General features: G+C 50.3%; 3 protein-coding genes across 3 annotated transcripts; 2 read left to right on the top strand and 1 right to left on the bottom strand.

Annotated features, from left to right (window-relative positions):
• The first annotated feature begins 1,782 nt into the window (after positions 1-1,782).
• On the top strand, positions 1,783-5,996 carry Sirt1 (Sirtuin 1). Its single transcript, XM_003738815.2, has 4 exons — positions 1,783-2,035; positions 3,061-3,367; positions 3,494-4,470; positions 4,578-5,996. Exons 1-4 carry the CDS (start codon positions 1,906-1,908, stop codon positions 4,811-4,813), a joined length of 1,650 nt encoding a protein of 549 aa, XP_003738863.1. The 5' UTR covers positions 1,783-1,905; the 3' UTR covers positions 4,814-5,996.
• An 810-nt stretch (positions 5,997-6,806) lies between these two features.
• LOC100908910 (flotillin-1) lies at positions 6,807-10,119 on the top strand. The gene is made up of 7 exons (XM_003738814.3): positions 6,807-7,220; positions 7,799-7,977; positions 8,101-8,268; positions 8,812-8,975; positions 9,052-9,447; positions 9,569-9,801; positions 9,980-10,119. The coding sequence occupies exons 1-7, from the start codon at positions 7,169-7,171 to the stop codon at positions 10,117-10,119; spliced, it is 1,332 nt and encodes a 443-aa protein (XP_003738862.1). The 5' UTR covers positions 6,807-7,168.
• A 6,640-nt stretch (positions 10,120-16,759) lies between these two features.
• On the bottom strand, positions 16,760-19,730 carry LOC100902046 (B-box type zinc finger protein ncl-1-like). Its single transcript, XM_018641868.1, has 5 exons — positions 19,638-19,730; positions 18,438-19,517; positions 17,564-18,347; positions 17,161-17,418; positions 16,760-16,989 (listed from the first exon to the last, which is right to left on the bottom strand). Exons 1-5 carry the CDS (start codon positions 19,728-19,730, stop codon positions 16,760-16,762), a joined length of 2,445 nt encoding a protein of 814 aa, XP_018497384.1.
• Positions 19,731-21,484: the final 1,754 nt, after the last annotated feature.

The following is a 21,484-nucleotide window of genomic DNA, read 5'->3' as shown; positions in this document are numbered from 1 at the left end:
CTCTTGAGAGTCGAGTCGTGAAGATGTTTTCTAGCTCTTCCCGGTGGTCCGGGAGCGTGATGATGGGGTGATGAGAGTTGAGGAGGACTTGCAGGATTCAAGCTGACCCTCCACGATTCATCGGTGTTCTGCATTATCAGATGCTCCGCGGTAGGTCACTGAGCCGACTCCTTGCAGAACTTCTCAGATCTCGACGTCATTCCCAACAGCTGATCATCATCGAAGGGATCAAACAAATCGCTTTCCGGGTACATTTGCTTTCCTGATCGGTCCTCGGGAGCGACGTGAAAAACACTACTCGGGTTTTCGCTGTGAGGACCAGCCCTGGGAAAACTCAATTAGCTTCTAAGGACTTGTAGCGCCGCAGCTGCGACATGTCCGCCTACCTCTCACTGATGACATGGTATGACTATTCCGGTTCGACAGAACAGGCCGAAGGCCGAAGACATCCGACTTCGAGTCGCGGGTCACCGGAGCCGTCGCCTCACTTGACGGGATGGCTCTGTATGGAATTCGGCTGAACTCGTTGAATCGTCCCCACTTACCGCGCCAACTCGCTTATCTCTTCTCGTTGAGGAGGGTGGACTTTACGACGCTCGTCGACGTCGGCATATGTACATCAATAAAGACGTCGAAAGCCTCCCACTTAAATATATCGTATTTTTCGTATTCGAATCATGTCGTTTCGTATTAACGTATCTATATTTTTGTACTCGAATCCGCGCAGCGGATGATGTTTGAGGATCGTGGCCTCCAATTTCCTCCTATGGGCTGCGATGTACTGCTCTAGCTTGTCAATGAGAACGAAATGGTCTAATCCCGTGGTAATCCCATTCAAGGCATTCACTTCACGGTTTGCGTGCCCGGCACGATTCCCAGTATCGGGCGTCCCCTACTCCCAGCTAGAAGGCTTGCGTGGGGTCCGGAGGGAGTTGGGATTTCTTCCTGTTGACCAGAAACGTATCAGACGACCCTTCATCATCCTGGTGGAAGGATAGACTTTTGAGAAGAAAAGGAACCAGCTCGCTGAGGGAGAGACCAGCTTCTCACTTTGTGTTGACCTTGAACTCAGAAACCCAATCCTGGGGAAGCTCGGGCGTCTTCCTGCGTTGATCGAGGATACACTCTATGAGCCCCTTGCTGCTGGTTAGAATTCCCGCCCCGAGCATTATGCGCTCGAGGCCCTTGAGGAGCTCGCGATAGGCTCGAAAGGCCGAAAGTCACTGCGAAACTTCCCTACAGAGGAAAATACGACCCAGAATTCGGCAGGCAACGTGCCCCGCCCTCAAGAATCACGGAAGTCCTTGTTTCGTGCGCTGCTTCCGAGGTGTTTGTTGGGTCTTACTCAATTCCTCCTCGGGAAACGCGCCCCGGAGGATCTCGCCTGCCGATACCGGTCAATCGTTCTCGATTTCCCAGGTTCTTTCTTTCTTCCTTTCCGAGACCCGGACTGCCCGCGCCCCTCCCTTTCCCGCTCCGGGAGCGTGGCAGGGACTCCGAGGCACCGGATTCACTGCTTTGAGCTCCTCGAAGTTTTCACCTCATCAAGATTTAATCCCGACACAGAAGTTCCCCCGAAGCTGAACGATGAACGGGATCCGGGCTCCAGAGATCTCCGGAGCCAAGACTCTCTCCAAGCCTTTTGCGCGCCACCGCTTTCGATGCCATTTTCTTAACCACGAGGGAGGCTGCTCATTTCAAGACACGAGCAGCAGGGGGCGCCACCATCGAGCCGACACGGGGCGCCCTCTCATGAGTGAGTCATACTATTCCTCTTGGCAGCCAGCAGCCGTCGAGCGAGCAGCCAAGCAGGCAGCCAACCAGCCAGCGAGGCAGCATCGGCTACGACACCGCCATCACCACCAGCGCTCGTTGCAGTTCTGAGGCAGGCGCCAATGTACAAATATGGCGGGACCCGAAATTTCGCAAAATGCTCAATTTTATCCAACTTTGGACGCCTCCACGGAACCGCCATCGAAGAGGATGCGAGTACTCGACGATCAGGAGTCACCGAGTACCCCGGAGCGCCTGAATGGTAAGTACCAAAATTTCTACATTAGGCCTACTGCGTCACTGGTTAGGCTTAGTGGGGAGTGGCCGTCGTCGCCGACGCTCGACGAGGCGTCTCGCCCGTGTCCGACCGTTTCTGTCTGGTCGCCCAGGGGTCTCTTTCGAGCTTAGATCCTCATGCGAATCGCGCAATAAGACCTAGTCGACGGATTTGAATCCTTTATCCAAGCCCGTGGTCCCTTTATTCTGGATATATATTAAATGTAGTGAGTGTTTGCCTGGGCGAAGCACCAGCGGCGGCGGCGGCCACGCTACACGAGTCGTTATTGCGCATGCGCACGAAAACTTCGATCTTTGGTCTCTCTTGGGAAGCATGGCGTCTTTTCGTCGATCTCATGGGATGCGAACGAGTTCCTCCGATGACTCGTTTTCGGCTCACGGCGCGGAACTCGATGTTTTCGTCGAATCTAAATGAGGCGGTCACTTAGCCGGCGGGCAGGCGGGAGGGGGTACCATCGGTGGCATGCGTTCATTGTCTCAAGATGCGTGAGCTGGGAATCGAGCCAAATTCCCGAATCGACATAGTATCCGAAGGAATATTTAGATCTCGCGCGAGCTATCGGCGTGGACTGTCGCGGCGACTTGAATACGATTTCGATCGAAATCGGGTCCGACTATCGCACTCATCGCCGTGGTGGTATTTTTAGCGTTGTGGTGATGCTGTGGTACGAAGTCGATTCCGCTGACTCCGCCGCAAAGCTCTTCTGCTCGCCGAAACTCGAACGCTGCGATCAGTTGTGTCCGTCGTCATTGGATCTTATTCAACATCTTCGCTAAAATTTAAATCGAAACAAGCGCTCCCCCTCCTGAATCCTTGATCGGTTCTCCTTCAATCATCCATGTCTAAGATCGAGAGATCGGGTGAGCATCTCGATTCTCTCGTCTCCCGTGTTGCCGCGGTTGCAGCCTAGTCGAGACTGCCAGCAGATGGCACTGTGGGTAAATTCGAACTCGATTGCGGATGCTTATGAAGTCTGTTCCGATTTGCAGCAGTGTCGGGTGAGACGGTATCGTCGGACAACGGCGATTCCGGATTTCTCGATATCGCAGGGCGTTGCGGCGACGATTCCTCGAGCGATTCGGACGACAGCATCCTCGCCCTCAGGGGCTCCACTGTGAACCCTCTGGCATGGGTGAGCGCCAAGATGCAGGCCGGGGTCGATCCTAGACCACTCTTGGAGAAGTTATTACCTTTAAACATACAGCTTCCTGCTCTCCTCGATCGGATGACCATGTGGAACATTCTTATCGAGCTGCTGGGAGATGATGATAAATTCCACAAACCGCCCAGACCGAGGTGAGTTTCGTGAAGGAGTAAGCGGGAAAAAGAGCAGTCTATTCGAAAATTTTCGGCGTCAGATGTCATCAATTTATCGATTCCATTGGAGTGCGTACTTAATTCGTTGCTCTTCCGTTTCCGTAGCCTGAGTTACCTGTCGACGCTAGACGATGCTCTGCACTTGCTGACAACATGTCGGAAGATCATAGTTCTTACCGGCGCGGGAGTCTCCGTATCCTGTGGAATCCCGGACTTCCGATCGAGCAACGGAATTTACGCGCGATTACGGCGGGACTTCCCATCGCTCCCCGATCCTCAAGCGATGTTCGACATGACATTCTTCCGGCAAGATCCTCGACCGTTCTTCAAGTTCGCTCGTGAAATATACCCAGGACTTTTCGAACCATCGGCTTCTCATCATTTCATCCGTGGACTCGAGAAACGCGGTCAACTTTTGCGGAACTACACGCAAAACATCGACACACTAGAGTACGCCTGTGGGTTGGAGCGCGTCATCGCGTGCCATGGCGGCTTCTCGACAGCGACGTGCACACGGTGCGACTACAAGGTCGATTGTGAAGCGTTGCGGGCGGATATATTTGCTCAGCGAGTTCCTTTGTGCCCCAAATGCCCTCAGCCCGAAGTTCAGCATTGGGAAACGCAGGGGGACGAATCACCAGACTCGAGGAATATGATGGCTGTAATGAAGCCGGACATCGTGTTTTTTGGTGAAGGTCTACCCAAAGAGTTCCATGAAAAAATCAAAGAAGACCGGGATGATGCAGATCTACTAATCGTTATGGGATCGTCGCTGAAGGTTCGGCCGGTCGCTTCGATTCCCCATCGGATGGACCATAAAGTTCCCCAGATATTGATCAATCGGGAAGCTCTTCCGCACATAGGTGCATTCGACGTTCAGCTTCTCGGTGATTGTGACGTTGTCATTCGAGAGTTATGCGCTCGTCTGGATGATTGGCGGGACGAACCATGGCTGAATGGCGGCAGACCGTCCACCGAGCCCGATCATCCTTACACGTTGGTCGACCTTTCTGAGGGCGAGTCCGTGCCCAAGGAGCAACCTTACATCTACAGGGTGGCGAACAACACCTACGCCTTTTCTGGTAAGTCAGCAAACAGTACACTCTGTAACAAAACCTAAAACTCGGCTCGGCGAGCTGTGATACCCTCCAACGATAGCCCCCAACTAAGGTTTCGCATTCATCCACAGGCGCAGAGCTGTTTTCGAACATATGCACTAGCGACGATGAGGAATCTTCGTCTTCGTCCACATCGTCGTCGCCATCCTCCTCAGAATCTTCGGTCAGCGACTCTGAAAGTTCGGACACAGAACTCATCGTGACACTGGTCGACTCTCTTGTGTACCGAGTCGCAGGACAGAATTTGGAGGATGAAACACGCCAAAAAACAACACTGCAACAACAGAACGCAGACGATGAGCACTAGGGGATCGGGATATGCAAGAGCAGCTGTTGCTCCTGCCGATACCGCCGATACCGCCGCCACCGCCGTTTGTCACCATCACCAGAAAGAATAATGTTGGCAGACACACAGTATCCGACAGATCATCGCAGGATCGGTGATGGCTTCGATGACTTTTCACACTATTAACGTATTTCAACGAAGGAAGGAGGAAATTTACGCTCTGTAAGTTCAGACCGTATAGGCAGATGATAATAATTAGAGATAAATGCCTGTAGTGTTTCACTCTAATATATGAAGAATCCCATATAGTCGTCGGTGACCGGTGTCGGCATCTCGAGGAAGGAAAAGTTACAAAGAGCAAAAAAAATAATCCTCTCGAGCTGCGGAGTGGGCAAACACTGTTCGATCATTACAGAGACTGACGATTGATAATCGACGTCTTGAGCCTTATTTATATCCAGCATAGTACTAACCGTCTCTATCCATTTCGGTCATTTAACCTTTGCGTTACATTTAAGGATAAATAGATAGATGGTTAGACGGATGGGATGGAATTGCTGTGAAAAATATCCTATTATCTCAAGAACTTGATCGCTGAGAGAAGAAGAGACAAAATCCGATCCCTTGAGGTGGCAATAGAAACGTGTGAATCAGAAATTTGTTTGAAATCCCTGCAAATGTCTGTGTGTGTAAATACTTGTATACAGTAATTGAAAAGTGAGGGGAAAAGTGATTTAAGGGGAATAAGTAAGCTGACAAGAGATGATAATAATCCAGTATGATCTCTTAGTTTTGATATTTGTTGATAATTGTAACATAATAAACTAGACAACAGATACTCTGTGGCGTGCGTCGCGAATAGAGTTTCATGAATTTCGACTTGAATTTTCTTAGATTGTAATAGAACAAAGATGTCTCCATCGTCGCAGACTAAGTCGCAACAATCTATAGGCTGAGAAGGAGTGATTTTAGACACTGAGTTTTCAAGTCGAACCTCGCGAAAAGCCTCGAAATCTACTGGGGCTCAAATTCTGTACAGTAAATAATTGTAATCTGATCAGGCTGTCGTTGTCTAACTCGATGGAAATGGAGAGCGAAATGAATCCACGATAAATTAAGAATTGATGAATGTTAACTGGGTGCTGACGGGGACCGAATTCCTGACAGCACTGCACAGAATAAATCCCTCTGTCCTTTCAACTTTGCCTCATCGTTTCCATGGAATCGGCGGGAAGGACAGGAGACGGGGGAATTCTCGATTCCCGGACTAGTTTCTCGCTCAAGTGAAAAATTTGGCAGTATCATCAGGGATATGACTTGCGGGCGAGTGATGCCTTTCAGCTCGATTCGAATCCTTCCCGATAGGAATAAATGGTCGCTGAACTCAAGACCATACCTCCTGACGCAAGCTCGACCTCGGATGTCAAAATCCAGGGAATGCCAAAACTTTCAGAGAAGGTGGACACAGCTAAGCGGTGACGGATCGACTCCATTCTCAATCTCAAAGCTGAGCGTGCATGAGGGTGGACCGTCTGCGGCTGTCTCACTCGGGAGTTCGCATAGACCGCGGACCAGCGGTCCATGCTGGTGAGCAGGTATGGATTGGGATCACTTTGGATGTTTTCCCCGGTGAACGCCGAGCCAATATGCCCCCACAGCGACACTCCGGAAGAAACTGACCGTCGCGTCGACTCCGGCTCGGATTCAGGAGATCACGGGGTTTGACACCAAGCGAGGACCCTTATCCCGAAGAAGCCCTCCGCTCATTCCGCGCGACAGGCTTTGCGGGTCCGCCGCTGAATCACCGTAGGAGCGCGTTGGACCGAGCGCTTGACTAAAGCGCACAGATGGGATGGCATTTCGGTCGAGCGCGCCTGACCGGCTGTCGGTGCCGATCCCGTTGAGAGTACATGTGCTTTTGTTTATTCCAAAGAGGGAAGAGTCGAGGCGGCCCTTACCAACAGGGATATCTCATTGATCGTCCTCTCAGGATCGTCTTGAGCTACGCTTGCGGTCGCCCTCTTCGGTGGGACGCTTGTGATGATTTTCGAGGAGAGTGACAAGTCCTCTGCTCGATGAGCTCTGTCGTTGGCGCGCCGCCATTTTGAATCCAATCACTTGTACGGAGTTCCCGAAGCGCTCACCCATTAGAGGGTACGAAGAGAGGAGAATACAACAAGACAACTAGGTGTAGCAGCAGGCGTTGCTGGATCATCGCCGCTAAAGCCGAAAAGATTTGAGTGAGACTGTTTCATTTACGCGCTGGATCAGCTGACAGTGGCCGTCGAGTCATTTCGTGAGTCACAGAAGTTTTAGAAGCTCACAAAACCTCCACGCTTGGCACGCATCGCGTGGACGACGACGAGCGCGTTCGAAATGGTCTCCGGTTTCGTAGCTTGTGGGCCCAACGAGGCTCTCGTGGTATCAGGTTAGTTCCTTTCTGTTCGAGATATTCCTCCTTGCATTCTCATCTTGACGGCTGACATGTTTTCCACCGGAAGCTACCGGAAGAAAACTTATTCTCTGAACAAACCCGCCGGCTCGCCAAAGTTGCCGGGTGTCCTGAGGGGAGACCCAGCTCTGACAGTAGTCCAATGATGAAAGTAGTTGGCAATTAGCCAGAAGGAGCACCCAATCGCCTGAGGGCATCTATCTGGGGAGGCGCTCAGCTGATATGTGCGCTCGGTATACTTCATTCATATACGTGGAGTAGGCTTACTCAAGGAGCGAATCTGCCCGAGTGCCGGGATGAGCGCAGTAGCCCATTCTGGAAGATTGCTCCACCTTTATCTGCACCATGGGTCGGAAGTCACCGACCGGAGTGAATTCATGAATCGATATGCTCTCGCGCATCTCTGAACGAGGAGATAACCCGGAGACTCCAAGTTTGTTTATGTTTTGGGAACCGGAAGGACGGGCCGCCTCAAGTTCTCCGAATGGTCGAGCATCGAGCGTTTCTCGTCCCCTGTCCAGGCCGTGTTCTCAGAACTTTTCTCTCAATCTCAGGATGCTGTCATTCACATCCCTTGATGGTGCCCGGTGGTCGGGTATTCGTGTGGCCGCTCATTCAGAGAGTTCAGCGCATCTCGCTAAATACTATGACTCTCTCGATCGAATCGCACAAAGTGTACACGCAACAAGGAGTACCCATATCCGTCACAGGCATCGCTCAGGTCAAAATTCAAGTGAGTGAGCAACCCCCCCCCTCCCTTCTCCATGGGAAATTACGGAGGGGATCGCATCGATCCTATCATTCTCCGCAAGCGGTTCTCTCAAGGAACTAAGAGGGAGGATATTCTGCATTTCAGGGACAAAACGTCGAGATGCTGCGGGCGGCCTGCGAGCAGTTTCTAGGCAAAAGCGAAGACGAAATCATGTCTATCGCCAGGGAGACCCTGGAAGGTCATCAGAGAGCCATCATGGGCACAATGACGGTGGAGGAGATATACAAGGATCGAAAGAAATTCTCGAAGCAGGTAGGACGATGGCGCGACATCTCTGTCACAGAGTGTAGGGATGAGGATTCAATTTTGCTGCTCCCACGAGCGCGGGAACGTTCATCGGTTCACGGCGGGGCTGTGTGTCGTGCATTGCGACTGGAATGCCGATCCCGGGGGAATATCGATCGCCGCTCGAACAAAGAGCTGTTCATCATCCGTAGCTTTTCAAAGATAGATCTGGCGGTGGAGAGGATCTCCCAGCAAATCGGTCGAAGATGACAGCTTCCTTCTCGGAAAGTTCGGATACGATTGAGATGCTCCACGGGAGAAAACTTTTGCCGACGGAGTCTTTGATGGCTGCCATGCCTTTGCCGCTGAATTCCCTCGGGAGCATCATATTCCTCTTGGGATTCTCTCATGAGAATCCTTGGAATCCGCATCCGATATTCCCGTGGAGTCCGAATAATCTCGTGCTCTGAGACATTCAATAGATTTATAGACATTTAGATGCCTCGATCTGGGTGGTATTTCAAGTGGACTAATCGGGAAATTATTATATTTGGCTCCGCTTTCTCACAGGTCTTCGAGGTAGCATCGTCGGATCTGGTAAACATGGGGATCACAGTTGTGTCTTACACTATAAAGGATATCAGCGATGAAGAAGGATACCTCCGAGCTCTCGGCCAAGCGAGAACGGCGGAAGTCAAGAGAGACGCCCGTATCGGAGAAGCCGAGGCGAAGAGGTGAATTGTGTTCTCGTGCCGGAAAGGATCGATCGAGGCCCATTGAGCATCTCAATAAAGCAATACTCATTCGCAGGGATGCACAAATAAAGGAAGCTCTGGCCGAGGAAGAGCGTTTAGCTTCCAAATATCTCAACGAGACCGAAGTCGCCAAGGCGAAACGAGACTTCGAACTGAAGAAAGCTCTGTATGATCAAGAAGTCTTCACGAAAAAGGCGGATTCCGAGCTAGCGTACAGCCTGCAGGAAGCTAAAACGCGTCAACGTATCAAGGAGGAACAGATGCAGGTCAAAGTCGTCGAGAGGACTCAAGCCATTCAAGTACAAGAGCAGGAAATTTTGAGGAAAGAGAAGGAGCTCGAAGCCACTGTTCGCAGGCCCGCTGAGGCCGAGAAGTACAGACTCGAAAAACTCGCTGAAGCAAACAAGAATCGAGTCGTGCTGGAAGCCGAAGCTGAAGCCGAGGCAATCAGGTGAGGTTCTCCCCCTTCTGATATCGACCATAATCCGTGGGAGATGAAAAACAGATGACCCCCGTAGGAACAGGTCTTCCGTCAAAGAAATTACGAAATATTGATATTCAACTTATTTCAGGCTGAAGGGAGAAGCCGAAGCCTTCGCGATAGAATCGAAGGCGAAGGCTGAGGCAGCGCAGCTGGTAAAGAAGGCGGACGCCTTCCGTGAGTACAAAGATGCAGCCATTCTGGACATGATGCTTGAGACGCTGCCCAAAGTTGCGGCTGAAGTGGCTGCACCCATATCCCAAGTCAACCGAGTGGTCATGGTCTCAGGGAACAAGGGAGAAGTTGGTGCTTCGAAACTCACAGGTGTGTACTTATCTAGGACCGCGTCGCGGTAATCTCCCTTCTCGTGTGAGTCGTATCTTCCAATGCTGGGACGCTTCACGTTCGATCCTCGAATCATCCGAACCAACTCATCGATTCTCGAGAGCGTGCAAGCAGGGCTAGAATCCTCTAACGGAGATGAGAACTTTCGCTTTTCCAGGCGAAGTTATCGATATCATAACGAAGACTACAACCATGGTTCATCAATTGACCGGAGTGAACATTGGTGCCCAGAGACCTCCAACATTCATCTCAGCGCCAGCTAGCAGCCAGTTGAAGACAAACCAGGCCGCCATGTAATAGATTCCTACAGAATCGAGAGCAATCGGACCCTCATTTGAAGTCTGCGCTGCTGCCGAACGCATTCCCTCGAAACGGGAGCGGCAATTTTCCGCCAAGGCAGTGATTACGAAATTGTCGCAATATTGTCCAGGCATTACCGATATCCCTTTCGGATGGTTTACGATGCCGTTTACTCCCGGTAATTCGCGGACACCGACTCCCCCGATCATTTTAGGCTGGGGAGTTTATTTTAATCAGATTTCCCGCTTGCGAAAAGTTCTCATGTCAGTTGGAAATTCCCAAAGAAGATTTACTTGGACTCCGATCTCACTTCCCCCACAAACTCGGAATGGAAACTGAATGTGGGGATCGGATCACGGTTCGAAGGAAGGGCAAGTACTCCGCTGCAGCTTGATGAGCAATCTCCCATTCTGGGAAGCGGACTACGTATCACAGGCGATTTGTACATGGCGTTCCTAGTTTGGCCTCTTCTGAGCTGAACATAATGTGTGGGAGCGAGGGATTGAAGGAATCACGGAGGCCGCATGCAGTCGACCTCTGATGTCGGCATGAATCGATATCAGTCGGATGAAGTCACGATAGCTATCATCGCATACTATAACTCCGGTTTCAACCACAACGTGAGACATTTATCAGAGACCTGCCTCGGGTGGACGCCTATACAAAGTTGGATTTGATTTGTATCAGCGACTCAACAATAAACAGTATACCTATACCGATTTACCCGGGACGCTAAACCGTCTTTCCTGAATGATCGCGATCGGGTCGCGATGCGGGGAGAGATTCATGGAATGGGTGATAATCACAAGACTAGCAATTCGCTACCATCTGGGCCTGACCTTATGGGGGTCGGCTAGACCAATGTTGTACTGACTCATCTCTCATTCCTACGGAAGAACAAGAATATCTCATCATCACAAAACTTGAGAATGACCAGATTTGTCAAGGTTCGTCAGGAATTCGAGCTGAGCCGCCGATATTGGAAGATCATTTGATGCCGTGAGCCTAAAGAGCATTCCCCTCGAGAGCGGGCTTTCAAAGCCCCCCTGTTTCCTCTTCGAGTGAAATAATGAGGGCCGTCGCTTCTCCTAAATCCAGTTTGCGGATTTCTTCTGGAATACGCAACACTCATTGCCAACTTCCCTTTGATCGGGATGATCTGAGAATTCGAGGGCGGTCAATATCGGACGCCGTCCTTTCCGACCCGTCACTGATCAAGATGTTTGAAGGACAAATCACGTGATATTTGGGATTTACCCTTCTCGAATTTGCAGAACGAAGAATTCGTCCAAGCTCATGGATTACCCGGTATTTATCAACTGGAGCATCGTACACGAGTAGACGGTCAAGTCCTTCCCCGAAGCCTTTCGAGCCGTCGAGAACCGACACCCGTCCAACCTTAAACTCCCCATGAGCGAGAAAAGTTTGAAAATTGAAGCGGATTGGCACAGCAGTATCGAGCCTGAATCAGGGATCCGATTCCAGCGATCGCTCTCGCGTCTCATAGCTCCAAGCACTCTTCAAATGTCGAGCGACAAATCCCGCCACTCGAAGTTTGACAGCCGAATCTCCAACGAGACAATGCTGTTCCGGGCGGATCTGGAAGGGTTCCCTGAACAAGAGACTCATATCCCATAAATCCAGAGGAGAGCAAGTCTCGTCAAAAGACGCCCCCGACGTCGTTGAAACCGTACATGACTTCGTCGAGCAAGATGGTCGTAGAGGGAGCGTAAAAAATATTCGAGCTCGGATATATGGATAACATCGTGTGGGGCACAGCTGTCCTACGTTGTCCCGTACCGATAAGCGCGTGACCTTCGCGAGCGCTATGCATCTCCTGACGTACAGCTACAGGCTACTATGAAGGCTCTCAGAAGGAGAGCTTCCATAGGAACCTTTTCGTAATATACAGGGGAAGCTAGATGAGGTGTCTCTTCCAGGCCGCAATATCCTGCTTCACCAAAGCCCTTCCGCCTGGAGCAGCCGTCCCCAAACTTCGTCTGCCTGTGCGCCCTCGTATATACCCTCAGTCCTGGACGGGATCGGGCCTCTTCTAACTGGATCTCGTGCGCGGGAATCTGTCAGGGTTTGAATTATCGTCGTTTCGATTCGGATAGTCCGAATGGTATTGGTTTGTATATATGAATGAGTATCCGGTCACTCGAATGAAGGGTCTCCTATTTCACATAGATATCGATCTTTATTGTTCCTTCGCGATTAAATATGATTGACGCATCCATGTCTATTCGGATAAAAATAGAATAAAGTGATGCATATGTATATTCATATGTTCATATTTACTTTTGTCTCATTTTGTTCAGATTTTCAGATTGTTCCCAACTGAAATAGGAGGATGAAACACAACAATTGTCGGCATGTGCTACATCCCATTGGCTCGTTATTTTGCTCGTCAATTACTGAGTTCGTCATCGGCAGCGATGGGTCGAAAGGATTGGCGAATTATAGTTTCAGTCGAAAAATATGGGACATTTCCCGGAGGTTCACGATTAAGGCTCGAATCCTCGAGAGGATTTGCTTGACGATCATCGTCGACCGGGTTTAATCCTTGCAGAATGAGTGAGTGAGTGTCCAAGTTTCTTGGCGGCACCATGGTAGTCAATTGTAGGTAGAATAGTAATGGTAGTGATGGAAGTAGCAGTAGGAATACTCGGAAGTATCGGAGTGGTGTTTCCAGATTAACTCGCCGTCCCATAGACGATCATTCCCGAAGAGGGTTTCAGTAGCAGCGGTATCAAAACTGCTCCTATGAAAAATCACCTTGGTTCTCGGAACCCCGAAGACATTCGCGATCAGGATCATTTGATCCCACGGTCCCGCGTTCCCGTCAGGCTAACAATTTCAGAGACATCCGAGCATGGCAGAGTCCGAGATCGGAGATAGGAGCAGCGTCTGAGGGTGCTAATGGGCTTTCATTCTGAGTTGGTGACCGTGATGTGATCTTCTGTAGGTCGGACACGCTGCAGAACATTCATTCCCTCATAAAACACTCGAATTTCGTACAAACTCACTCCCGAAAATACACGAGTAGGTGGGCAAATCTATAATAGTCAGTTAGGTAGGTAGGTTGAATAGCAGTAGGAAGTTTCCGGAATTCTATGTGATAAATGCCTCGGATAAGCTGATTCACTTCAGTGGGCTCATTCATTCAGTCGAAGATGGGCGCAAGATCAGGTTAAATATAGATCATTGCGCTCTGAACTCTTTAAATATGATACCTAAAGGCTTAATACTTGAAGCGAGGATCCTTCGGCGATCTAAACTCTCCCGCAGATTCATGCATGCACTCATCACGGGTTAAAGAGAGGTGAAAATCAACGACACGAGGATCACCTCATTCAGATTTGATGAGTTCCTCAGTCAAGTATCAAGTTTGCAATGGTGGTGATAAAGTTAAATAAACAAAATAAATAATAACAGCTCAAAGATGTAACTTTAATGGCTGATATGAAAGACGGCGACGACGACGATTGATCGATTGATTGAACTATCGAACGACCGATCGACACTAAACATACACATATCAGCCGAAACAGAAACAAGAAAAGAATGCCTGCGACAGCGGAAATGTCTCCTTCCCCCTCTTCCGCCGGCAACTGTATCCTCTGTTGCCAACGGGATTGCCATGATAATTGGCCTCGTTCATCGACCGACAGGAAATCGAACAGACAGACAGAGATGCGCGTACCGAACTCCTTGGATTGAGTCAGAAAAGAAATCTCGAACTGGGTGGTGTTGCGGCTGAATGAGCTGAACGCTCTTCGAGCTTGCCAGGTCGCGCAATAGCAATGCCGCGGAACTCAGAAGTTCTCACTCATTCTCAGCGTGAGTCAGCGTCATTATAATGAAGATGGAATCCACCAAACACAGAGCCATAACACATCAGTTAGCTCTGATGGCAATTCTCCAGATGTCTATTGCCAAGTGGGTGTAACCGGTAATTGCTTCGAAATTCAATGAGTACATGCATTATTGTTAACCGTGGTCTTTTCAGCGCAACATTTTCCGCCGTATTCCCTGTTGTTTCTAACACCTTTTAAAAAACTATGATGAACTTTGTCTACAGTGATTCGATTAAATAACGAACAAACGACTACGATTGAAAGATAATCATCCTCGACTGCGTACAGAAATTATTTGACTCAACAGTTGCTGTTGCGAGGTTCGAATTCCACCTTGGTGTCCAAGTGCAGCCATGGCGAAGTTCTGCCTCTCTTTTCAATATAGGATACGCAATCAACTCAAATGATCAACAGTGACTAGTTTTGGTCGCGATCGTCATCGATTTTCCATGGTTCTGATCAACGATGACGATGAAGGGCTGAAGAGCCCCATCCTTTCAGTCAATTCAATCAGTCGATGAAACTGATTCCCTCTGCTGTCCGACTAGGGATTTTTTTCCGGGCTCAATCCGATCGATCTCCCCTTTTTATCCCCACGCTCTGACTGGCCGTAGGATGTTTCTCGTTTTTTCGTGCCAGGACTGAAATTGCACACGATAAAACACAATATCTCTTCACAACAGATGCGTGAGTCAATCTACGCAAGCAAACGATCCGCACCGAGCTCACCATGGGTGTCGTTGAGATAAGGTTAAATAACCGACGCAAACCCAGCTCTCTTGCGTACAATGTTTCAGAAAGGAGTTCTGCTTTGTCTGTTTCTCGCGCCCTCTGTCTTCATCATCAGCTAATGTTGAGATCGCTTCCTGGCGGAGACTAATTCGCAGGGGGAATCGGAACGGTCTAACTCAATGGAGCACGCAGCTCTCACAGGCAAGGAAGGTCAGAAATGAATCAAATCATGATTGGTTAATCGATTGATTGAGCTAGAACATTGTTATTCCTGGCGTCGGTTCAACTTTTGTTTTTCCTCGCTAGACTGTATAATATTCGATGCAAACTTAAATATAAACTAATGAGGATGATGAGAACTATCCTCAGAGCCCATGAGACCTTAGGGTTTCCTGGTTATTGATGTCAAAAATACCTCTTAATGCAATCTTCTTCCTTTTGTTCTGTTCCGTCGTAAGCGGTCTTTCACTCCTGAGTGAGTTCGTTCAATGTTATGATTGGAATCGATGCAAATAAGCGGTGGTTTTCATGAAAACACTCCCTGCAACTTGGTAGATTTTCGAGAAGCTTATTGCTCGGAAATTCAACTTAAATTCTTCCGTCGAAGCTTCAGCGGAAACTCCTCGGAGAGAAAATCGAGAAAACATTTTCTAAACAACTGTCTGACCGTTTGACAGACAAGCAAACAAATAAAGGTAGCATTCATGGAACCTTTCCGTCCGTTCGGCAGTCGAATAATGTGAGAGAAATGCCCAAAAGCAATGCTGTATGCGGTCAATGAATGACGAAGTAAAAGAAACAACGTAAAGAGACCGGGTACTCCCAACAAAACCATCAAAACTATTGGTCGTCCGGGAACATACGGCGACGCGTATTTTCGAATCCGGATGTATATGCATGATATGAGAGAGATCGTTGTAGGCTGTAGTAGATGAGGATTGTTACTCCCTTGTTGTACATACGGAACGAAAGGTCGACCCTTCGGTGGGTCGGCTTTTACATACGAGCATCTGCTCGGGCTCAAAAGCCGTAGCCCTCTGGCCCTCTGAGCCCGTTGATTTCCGGGCAGCCATGTCAACGCCGTCGAAGACGGATCCGTAATCCGGCAGTGACGACAGCGGAGCGATCCCCGAACGGAGTATCCGCCATCGTGCTCCAGACGGGTCAAACTGTCATACACATTCAAATTCGCACAGAGCGAGAAACCCGAGCACGAGTGCCGCTTCTCCTCTTGATGCTTCAAAGTACAACGGAGAAAGCTCGCGAGAGAAACACGGAACGGTTTCGTGTCTAATCAGTGCCGTCAGTTAATACTTTTCCAACTTTCGTTCCTCGAACAATGGGATAATATTCGCAGGAAGTCCAACAGAGAGGGACGATACAATGTGTACGACTCGGAATCATCTGAGATTCCTACTCAATCATTTGAACTGAATCGAATCGATCGGACATGTGAAGCGGGGTGATTTACGTTTCGAGGTCAATGTCTCGAATACGAGGTACACAAACAGTCACATAGATAGACCGAAGGGCTGACTGACCGACCGACCGGCCGAAAGATAGATAGATGAGATATATGGATAGATGGATGGATGGGTGGGTTGTCGCCCGAGAGGATAGAAAAATTCAGCCCCAAGTCATTAGTCGGCGACCACTAAACGGGCTTAGAGAGCAAGCTAGTTTTCATTCTCTTCTGATCGGCTTCGCTGTCAACCGAGTTTGACTGCGTTCTCATGGAGCTCGGTTTTCAAAAGACGTCTGAACCGTTAACAGAAATATATAGAAACGCTCGAAATTAAGTTAAAGAACGCAGAAAAAAAGTCCTGCACTCGTCTGATTACTTCGTGGACGCGAGCAACTTGCTACTAATGGGATCCGACACTGACGCCGACCATTCGGCGACGAACGCCACTGCCTAGGTCTCTGACATTCCGTCACGACCTTTCGAGACAGTCTCAGTACTCGTCCTGGTACACAGCGGAGGCAATGAATATTCGAAAAGTCCGACTTCACCGCAGGACTCGGCGCGGACGACTGGCGCCGTACTAAAGCGACAGGGCAGGCACCTGTATGTATCGGTAAATGTAGAGTCGATAGTCCTTCGAAGCGAGCACGACGCTGCCATCGTCCATGAGGGCTACGTCGAAACATTGCGCGTGTTTCACCTTGGACTCGAGCGCATTTACAAGCTGGCCGTCTTGCGTGAAAATGGTGATATTGAAGTTGTTGTGATTGTCGGCAACCAAAATCTCACCCTGTTGGTTGATGCAGACACCTGTTGAGAGGAAGTCGGGATTGAGGGAGCAGTGCGGAAGTGGCCACATAGAATGCGAGTCCCTCAGCTATTAGATGACATAATATGGATACGTGGCAAAATCCAGATGCTCATGGAAGGAGCACTGGGTCCGATTTCCGATTCCGGAGACCGGCGTGGGGGAAATCTCACCGATAGGGTAGTTCGTCACTCCTTCTCCTCCGATTTGGCGGAGGAAAAGTCCATCGTAGTTGAAGACTTTGACGCAATGAGCTCGGTTATCCGAGATGAATATCTCTTGCTTGTCGTTGACGACGACGCCGTTCGGGAACTCAAGATGCTTGGAGCAACCAAACTTCTGCAAGACATTACCCGCTTGATCGAATATCAATACGCGCATCACCTTGCATTCCACGACGATGATGCGCCCTTTATTGTCCACAGTTATGCCTGAAAATGTGGTATTATCGTTGATTTGATTGTCTAGATTCGCTTGCTGAATAGGGAGTAGCAATGCTGGCTTTTCGAATGACGTGGTATACTTGTAAGTACGATAGCTGATTTTCAAGTATATGAGCACACGAGGAGGACTCACCGCGGGGGTGCTGCAGAATGTTGGCACCGAATTTGCGAACGAACTGTCCGTATTGGTTATAAATTTGAATCTGATGCGTGGGGCTGCGTTCTGTCACGATTATGTCTCCAGATGTCTTCACTACAGACACTCGGTTGGGATATAGCAGTTGGCCATCCCTTTTCCCACACTCGCCGAATTGGAACTTGAAGCGACCCTCTTTATCGAATATCTGGATGCGATGGTTGTTCGTGTCAGCGACGATGATGTCGTTCTGCGCGTTGACGGCCACGCCTGAGGGTTCCGTGAACTGGCCCTCCATAACACCGAACTCGCCAAACTTGCAGTGATAGATCATCTTCTGACGCTTCAGTTGAGACTTAAGCGGATAAGCTGAAGGTTGGCCGAATTTCGAGCTCAAATCTACATTGGGAGCTACCGTGACGGGAGACACACCGACGGTGGCGCCTACGCCGACTGAATCCGCTGTCATGGGAAAGTCCGATGAGGGCATGCTGTTCGTTCCCGGCATGAGCGACGAGTTGAAAATGTCACCACAACCTCCGGTTGACCATTTCTCGTAGGGATTGAGATCAAGCGAAGTTGAGAACGGGCCGAGACTACTGGCGGATGAGAGCCTCTTCGTGAGCGTGGACGAATCGAAAATCGTCTGAAGGGCCGCCGGGTTCGAGGGAGCCATGGACGAGGACAGCGTATTGCTGTACGAATTTGAGAGACACATCGAGCCCAACGAGGTGATGTTGTTCGGATTGGACGAATACATCGGATTAGAGCCCGAGATGACCTGTTGGTTCGAAGATTGAGCCGACGAGGACGATGACGACGAGGACAGGCCCATCGAATGAGTGTTCATGAGTCGCTCGCCTCCAATGACGCCTCCGTTCGGTCTCGCGATGGGTGGCATCGGTTTCGACACGATCACCGTGCCCATGTCGACGCCGTTCGCCGCGCTGACGGCGTTGTTCCCCGACGACGGGAGCGCTTGCGAAGCCGCATCGCCTTGTTTTATGTAACCGAACGTGACGCGCACGGCGGCTTGAATCGCCTGGTAGTTCGAAGCGAACTCGAGATCCGTTTGGTCCATTGAGTTTATGTCGGGCTGGTAGGATAGAATGTTCTGGAATTTCGAGTCGAGCAGCTGCTTGAAAACCATTATCTCGGTGTTCGATGAGAACTTGGTGAGTCGTCCGACAAACTCCGAGACCCTGTTGATCTTATCGATGGTGTCCTGCACGTTTTTCTGAAGAACGTTCAAGTTCAACGCGTTCGTATTGTAGATGTTCTCGAGATCTTTCAGAGTTTCCTGTCGTCTCTCGTCGAGCAACGACCGATAGAACTGAAAGGTCGCACCAACTTCGCTTTGCGCCTTATGATAGGCCATCTGCAGTCGGTTCTGGGTCTGTTCGACGGTCTTCAGAGAGCCCTTGAGCTCCCGGGTTTTGAGACGTCCTTCCTCGATGAGATGGGTCAATCCTTCGACGTGTTTCGGAGCGATCTCCGCGAGGAGATCGTAGTCGTGCAATCCCTTCGGATGGTCGAGCAATGTACACTCGTTGCAGATGGGCAGGTTGCACGTGTGGCAGAAGAAGTTGAGGGACTCGTTTTTGTGACGCAGACAGGATACCGGCTTCTCAGGCTTAAGTTCGCCGCCTGCGGACGCGTCCTTCGACCTCTGCAACTCGCATAGGGTCATCACTCTGTGGCCTTCGAAGCAATGCATGAACTGGTGAGCCATAACGCAGTTAGGACATAAAAAGTTGGCGCAGTCAAAACAACGCGCAATAGCCGCAGATTCTCTGCTTCTGCATGAAGTACAGGAGTGGGTCCCACTATCTAATGCAACGTTCTCTAACATGTTCGAGATAGCATAATCGCTTAGGAGGCCCATTATCCCCGATGGAGGTAGCTGAGTCTCTGTCCCGCACTGCGGACATTTTACTTTATCGTTACAGTCCTGCACCTGTGGAGGAACACCGAGATGAGAATCGAGCCGTCTGAGAACGCGTCATGGAATCACAGCCGACCCGTGATGCTGACGTCTAAGGGAAGAAAGCGTCCGAAGAGTGAAGCTCACCTTCTCGAGACATGGCTGACAGAACGTGTGCAAGCATGACAAGACCTTAGGAATCGTAAAGGTGTCATGACAGAGGTTGCACTTTGTGCTCATTGTGGCTGGCGGCCCGGCGTTGCCAGTGCCGTTCGTCTGCTGATTCATGGCGGGCAGCGGGGGTATACCCTCGTGTGGTGAATCATTGCTGCCGAATGTTGGAGTTCCCGTCAATGACGAAGACGGCGAGTGTATGTTCGGAGATCCCATCGAGGGACTGTCGAGGGAAAGTTTCGCCTGCAAATGAGAATTCAGTTGAGAACCCAAAGCGGTTTTCCTCGTCTTCGATTCATGATTTCTGCACCGTTCTTGACCTGTGCTCAATGCGCAGAATGAAGGGGTTACGATTCCGACTCCCGAGAGCGACTCTGCGCCCCGGCGGTCACCGCGTTTCTAATTGACACCCGAGGCACCAAAACTAACCATATCACAGAATGCAACGCACGTAGCCGCTGAATCCATCATTTCCAATCGTTTCAGACACCTCGTCGGATGCCCGCGACCAGATACCTCCTTCTCTCGCGATAGGGACGTCAAGTTGGACGTCCAGTCACATGGGGGAGAAGAAATTCAACTCCAAGCGAATACGCTCAACCAGTAAATCCCGCCGGTCGTGAACGTTCGAGCACTCGCTCTAGCACAACATCTTGGAAGGCGATCTGAAGGATGGGGAGGTGTAGCGGAACGCTTTCTCCCACGACTATCGGATTCGTTCTTGACTCATTCATTCACGAGCGTCTCTCGAGCCCTCATGCCACAATCCGAGGGATTTCAGATCGCAGTCAGATTAAATGGAATAGATTATCCTTAGGCGTGTCGGAGAGATTCGTGCAGAAACACCGCACAGGATATCACGCCGGGTTCGAAGTCGATTTCACTCCTCGAGGACAGAACCATGTGAGACTCATCGAAGGAGTCAGACAGCTGAGCTGCACTCCGACTGATTCGCGCGTGCAGCGAGCCACGGTTCCGGTCGGATTCCCGGAATTCGGGTGCGCGCTTTTCCTGGGAGAAACCGCTCGATTTATCCCAATGGCGAGTTTCGCCTATAAATAATCAACATGTGCTGTCACGCTCCGATATTATCCGGTTGCTGCACCACTTGTCATGTACGCAAGCAATGTCGGCTAATAGCTCCCTTTGACTGAGCCAGTCAAACACATGGAGGCACCCATTCAGACAGGTACGTAAACTGGCTGAAAGAATCGGCAGGCGCCTACGCACACACTCTCAGTTTGCACGCGCGGCATGTGGCGCAGAGCCGGCATCGTCATTGGTAACAGCACCGACGTGAGGGTTTGTTGGTTCAGCTCGAGCACGAGATATTCGATGACAACATCCTCAGCCCACGTCAAATTGTAATACAGAGAAAAATTCACATAAGGCGTGTGGGGGCACAGGAAGCACGATTCTCGTCAAGTGCCTCACCATACGCCATTTTGAAAAAGGGAGGGTTACTTGTCTGCTTGCCTACCCGCCTGCGTGCGTGCCCGCTTGCCTGTTTGAGTGCTCGCCCAGTCCCCTGTTCGCCGGTGCACAGGACAGTCGCGAAAAGACATGTTCCGATTTCTCCTCTGGTCTCCATTTCTGACAGTTCTGCGCGAGTCGACTGCATGCCCAACCTCCTACCGGCGAATCTGCCGGATCGGAGAAGAGTTGACACCTCGAATCAATCGGATCCGGAGACTCTGGCTCCCCGGGCTGTCCTGCGGGAACCATATCGCGATCGCGGCTCATCATAGCTCATCGTACGATGGGGAATACCGCTGCGTAGCACGATGCTTGGCCATGACTCGTCCCAGACTGACAACCGG

The sequence above is a fragment of the Galendromus occidentalis genome, unplaced genomic scaffold (assembly GCF_000255335.2).
Source record: "Galendromus occidentalis unplaced genomic scaffold, Mocc_1.1 scf7180000076336, whole genome shotgun sequence".
In the NCBI taxonomy this organism is placed as follows: domain Eukaryota; kingdom Metazoa; phylum Arthropoda; class Arachnida; order Mesostigmata; family Phytoseiidae; genus Galendromus; species Galendromus occidentalis.
Note: the sequence above shows the minus strand (reverse complement) of the source record. Positions and strands in the feature narration are given on the sequence as shown.

What these genes read in the sequence shown, in the direction of transcription:
- Sirt1 (XM_003738815.2), top strand. Translation starts at nt 1,906, where the DNA reads ATGGCGGGACCCGAAATTTCGCAAAATGCTCAATTTTATCCAACTTTG. An exon ending in TACCCCGGAGCGCCTGAATG is followed by an intron (nt 2,036 to 3,060) that starts GTAAGTACCAAA and finishes TCCGATTTGCAG; the next exon opens with CAGTGTCGGGTGAGACGGTA. An exon ending in CAACACCTACGCCTTTTCTG is followed by an intron (nt 4,471 to 4,577) that starts GTAAGTCAGCAA and finishes ATTCATCCACAG; the next exon opens with GCGCAGAGCTGTTTTCGAAC.
- LOC100908910 (XM_003738814.3), top strand. Translation starts at nt 7,169, where the DNA reads ATGGTCTCCGGTTTCGTAGCTTGTGGGCCCAACGAGGCTCTCGTGGTA. An exon ending in TCGCTCAGGTCAAAATTCAA is followed by an intron (nt 7,978 to 8,100) that starts GTGAGTGAGCAA and finishes TCTGCATTTCAG; the next exon opens with GGACAAAACGTCGAGATGCT. An exon ending in GAAAGAAATTCTCGAAGCAG is followed by an intron (nt 8,269 to 8,811) that starts GTAGGACGATGG and finishes GCTTTCTCACAG; the next exon opens with GTCTTCGAGGTAGCATCGTC.
- LOC100902046 (XM_018641868.1), bottom strand. Translation starts at nt 19,730, where the DNA reads ATGAGCACAAAGTGCAACCTCTGTCATGACACCTTTACGATTCCTAAG. An exon ending in GTCAGCCATGTCTCGAGAAG is followed by an intron (nt 19,518 to 19,637) that starts GTGAGCTTCACT and finishes CCACAGGTGCAG; the next exon opens with GACTGTAACGATAAAGTAAA. An exon ending in CATTCTGCAGCACCCCCGCG is followed by an intron (nt 17,419 to 17,563) that starts GTGAGTCCTCCT and finishes CCACATTTTCAG; the next exon opens with GCATAACTGTGGACAATAAA.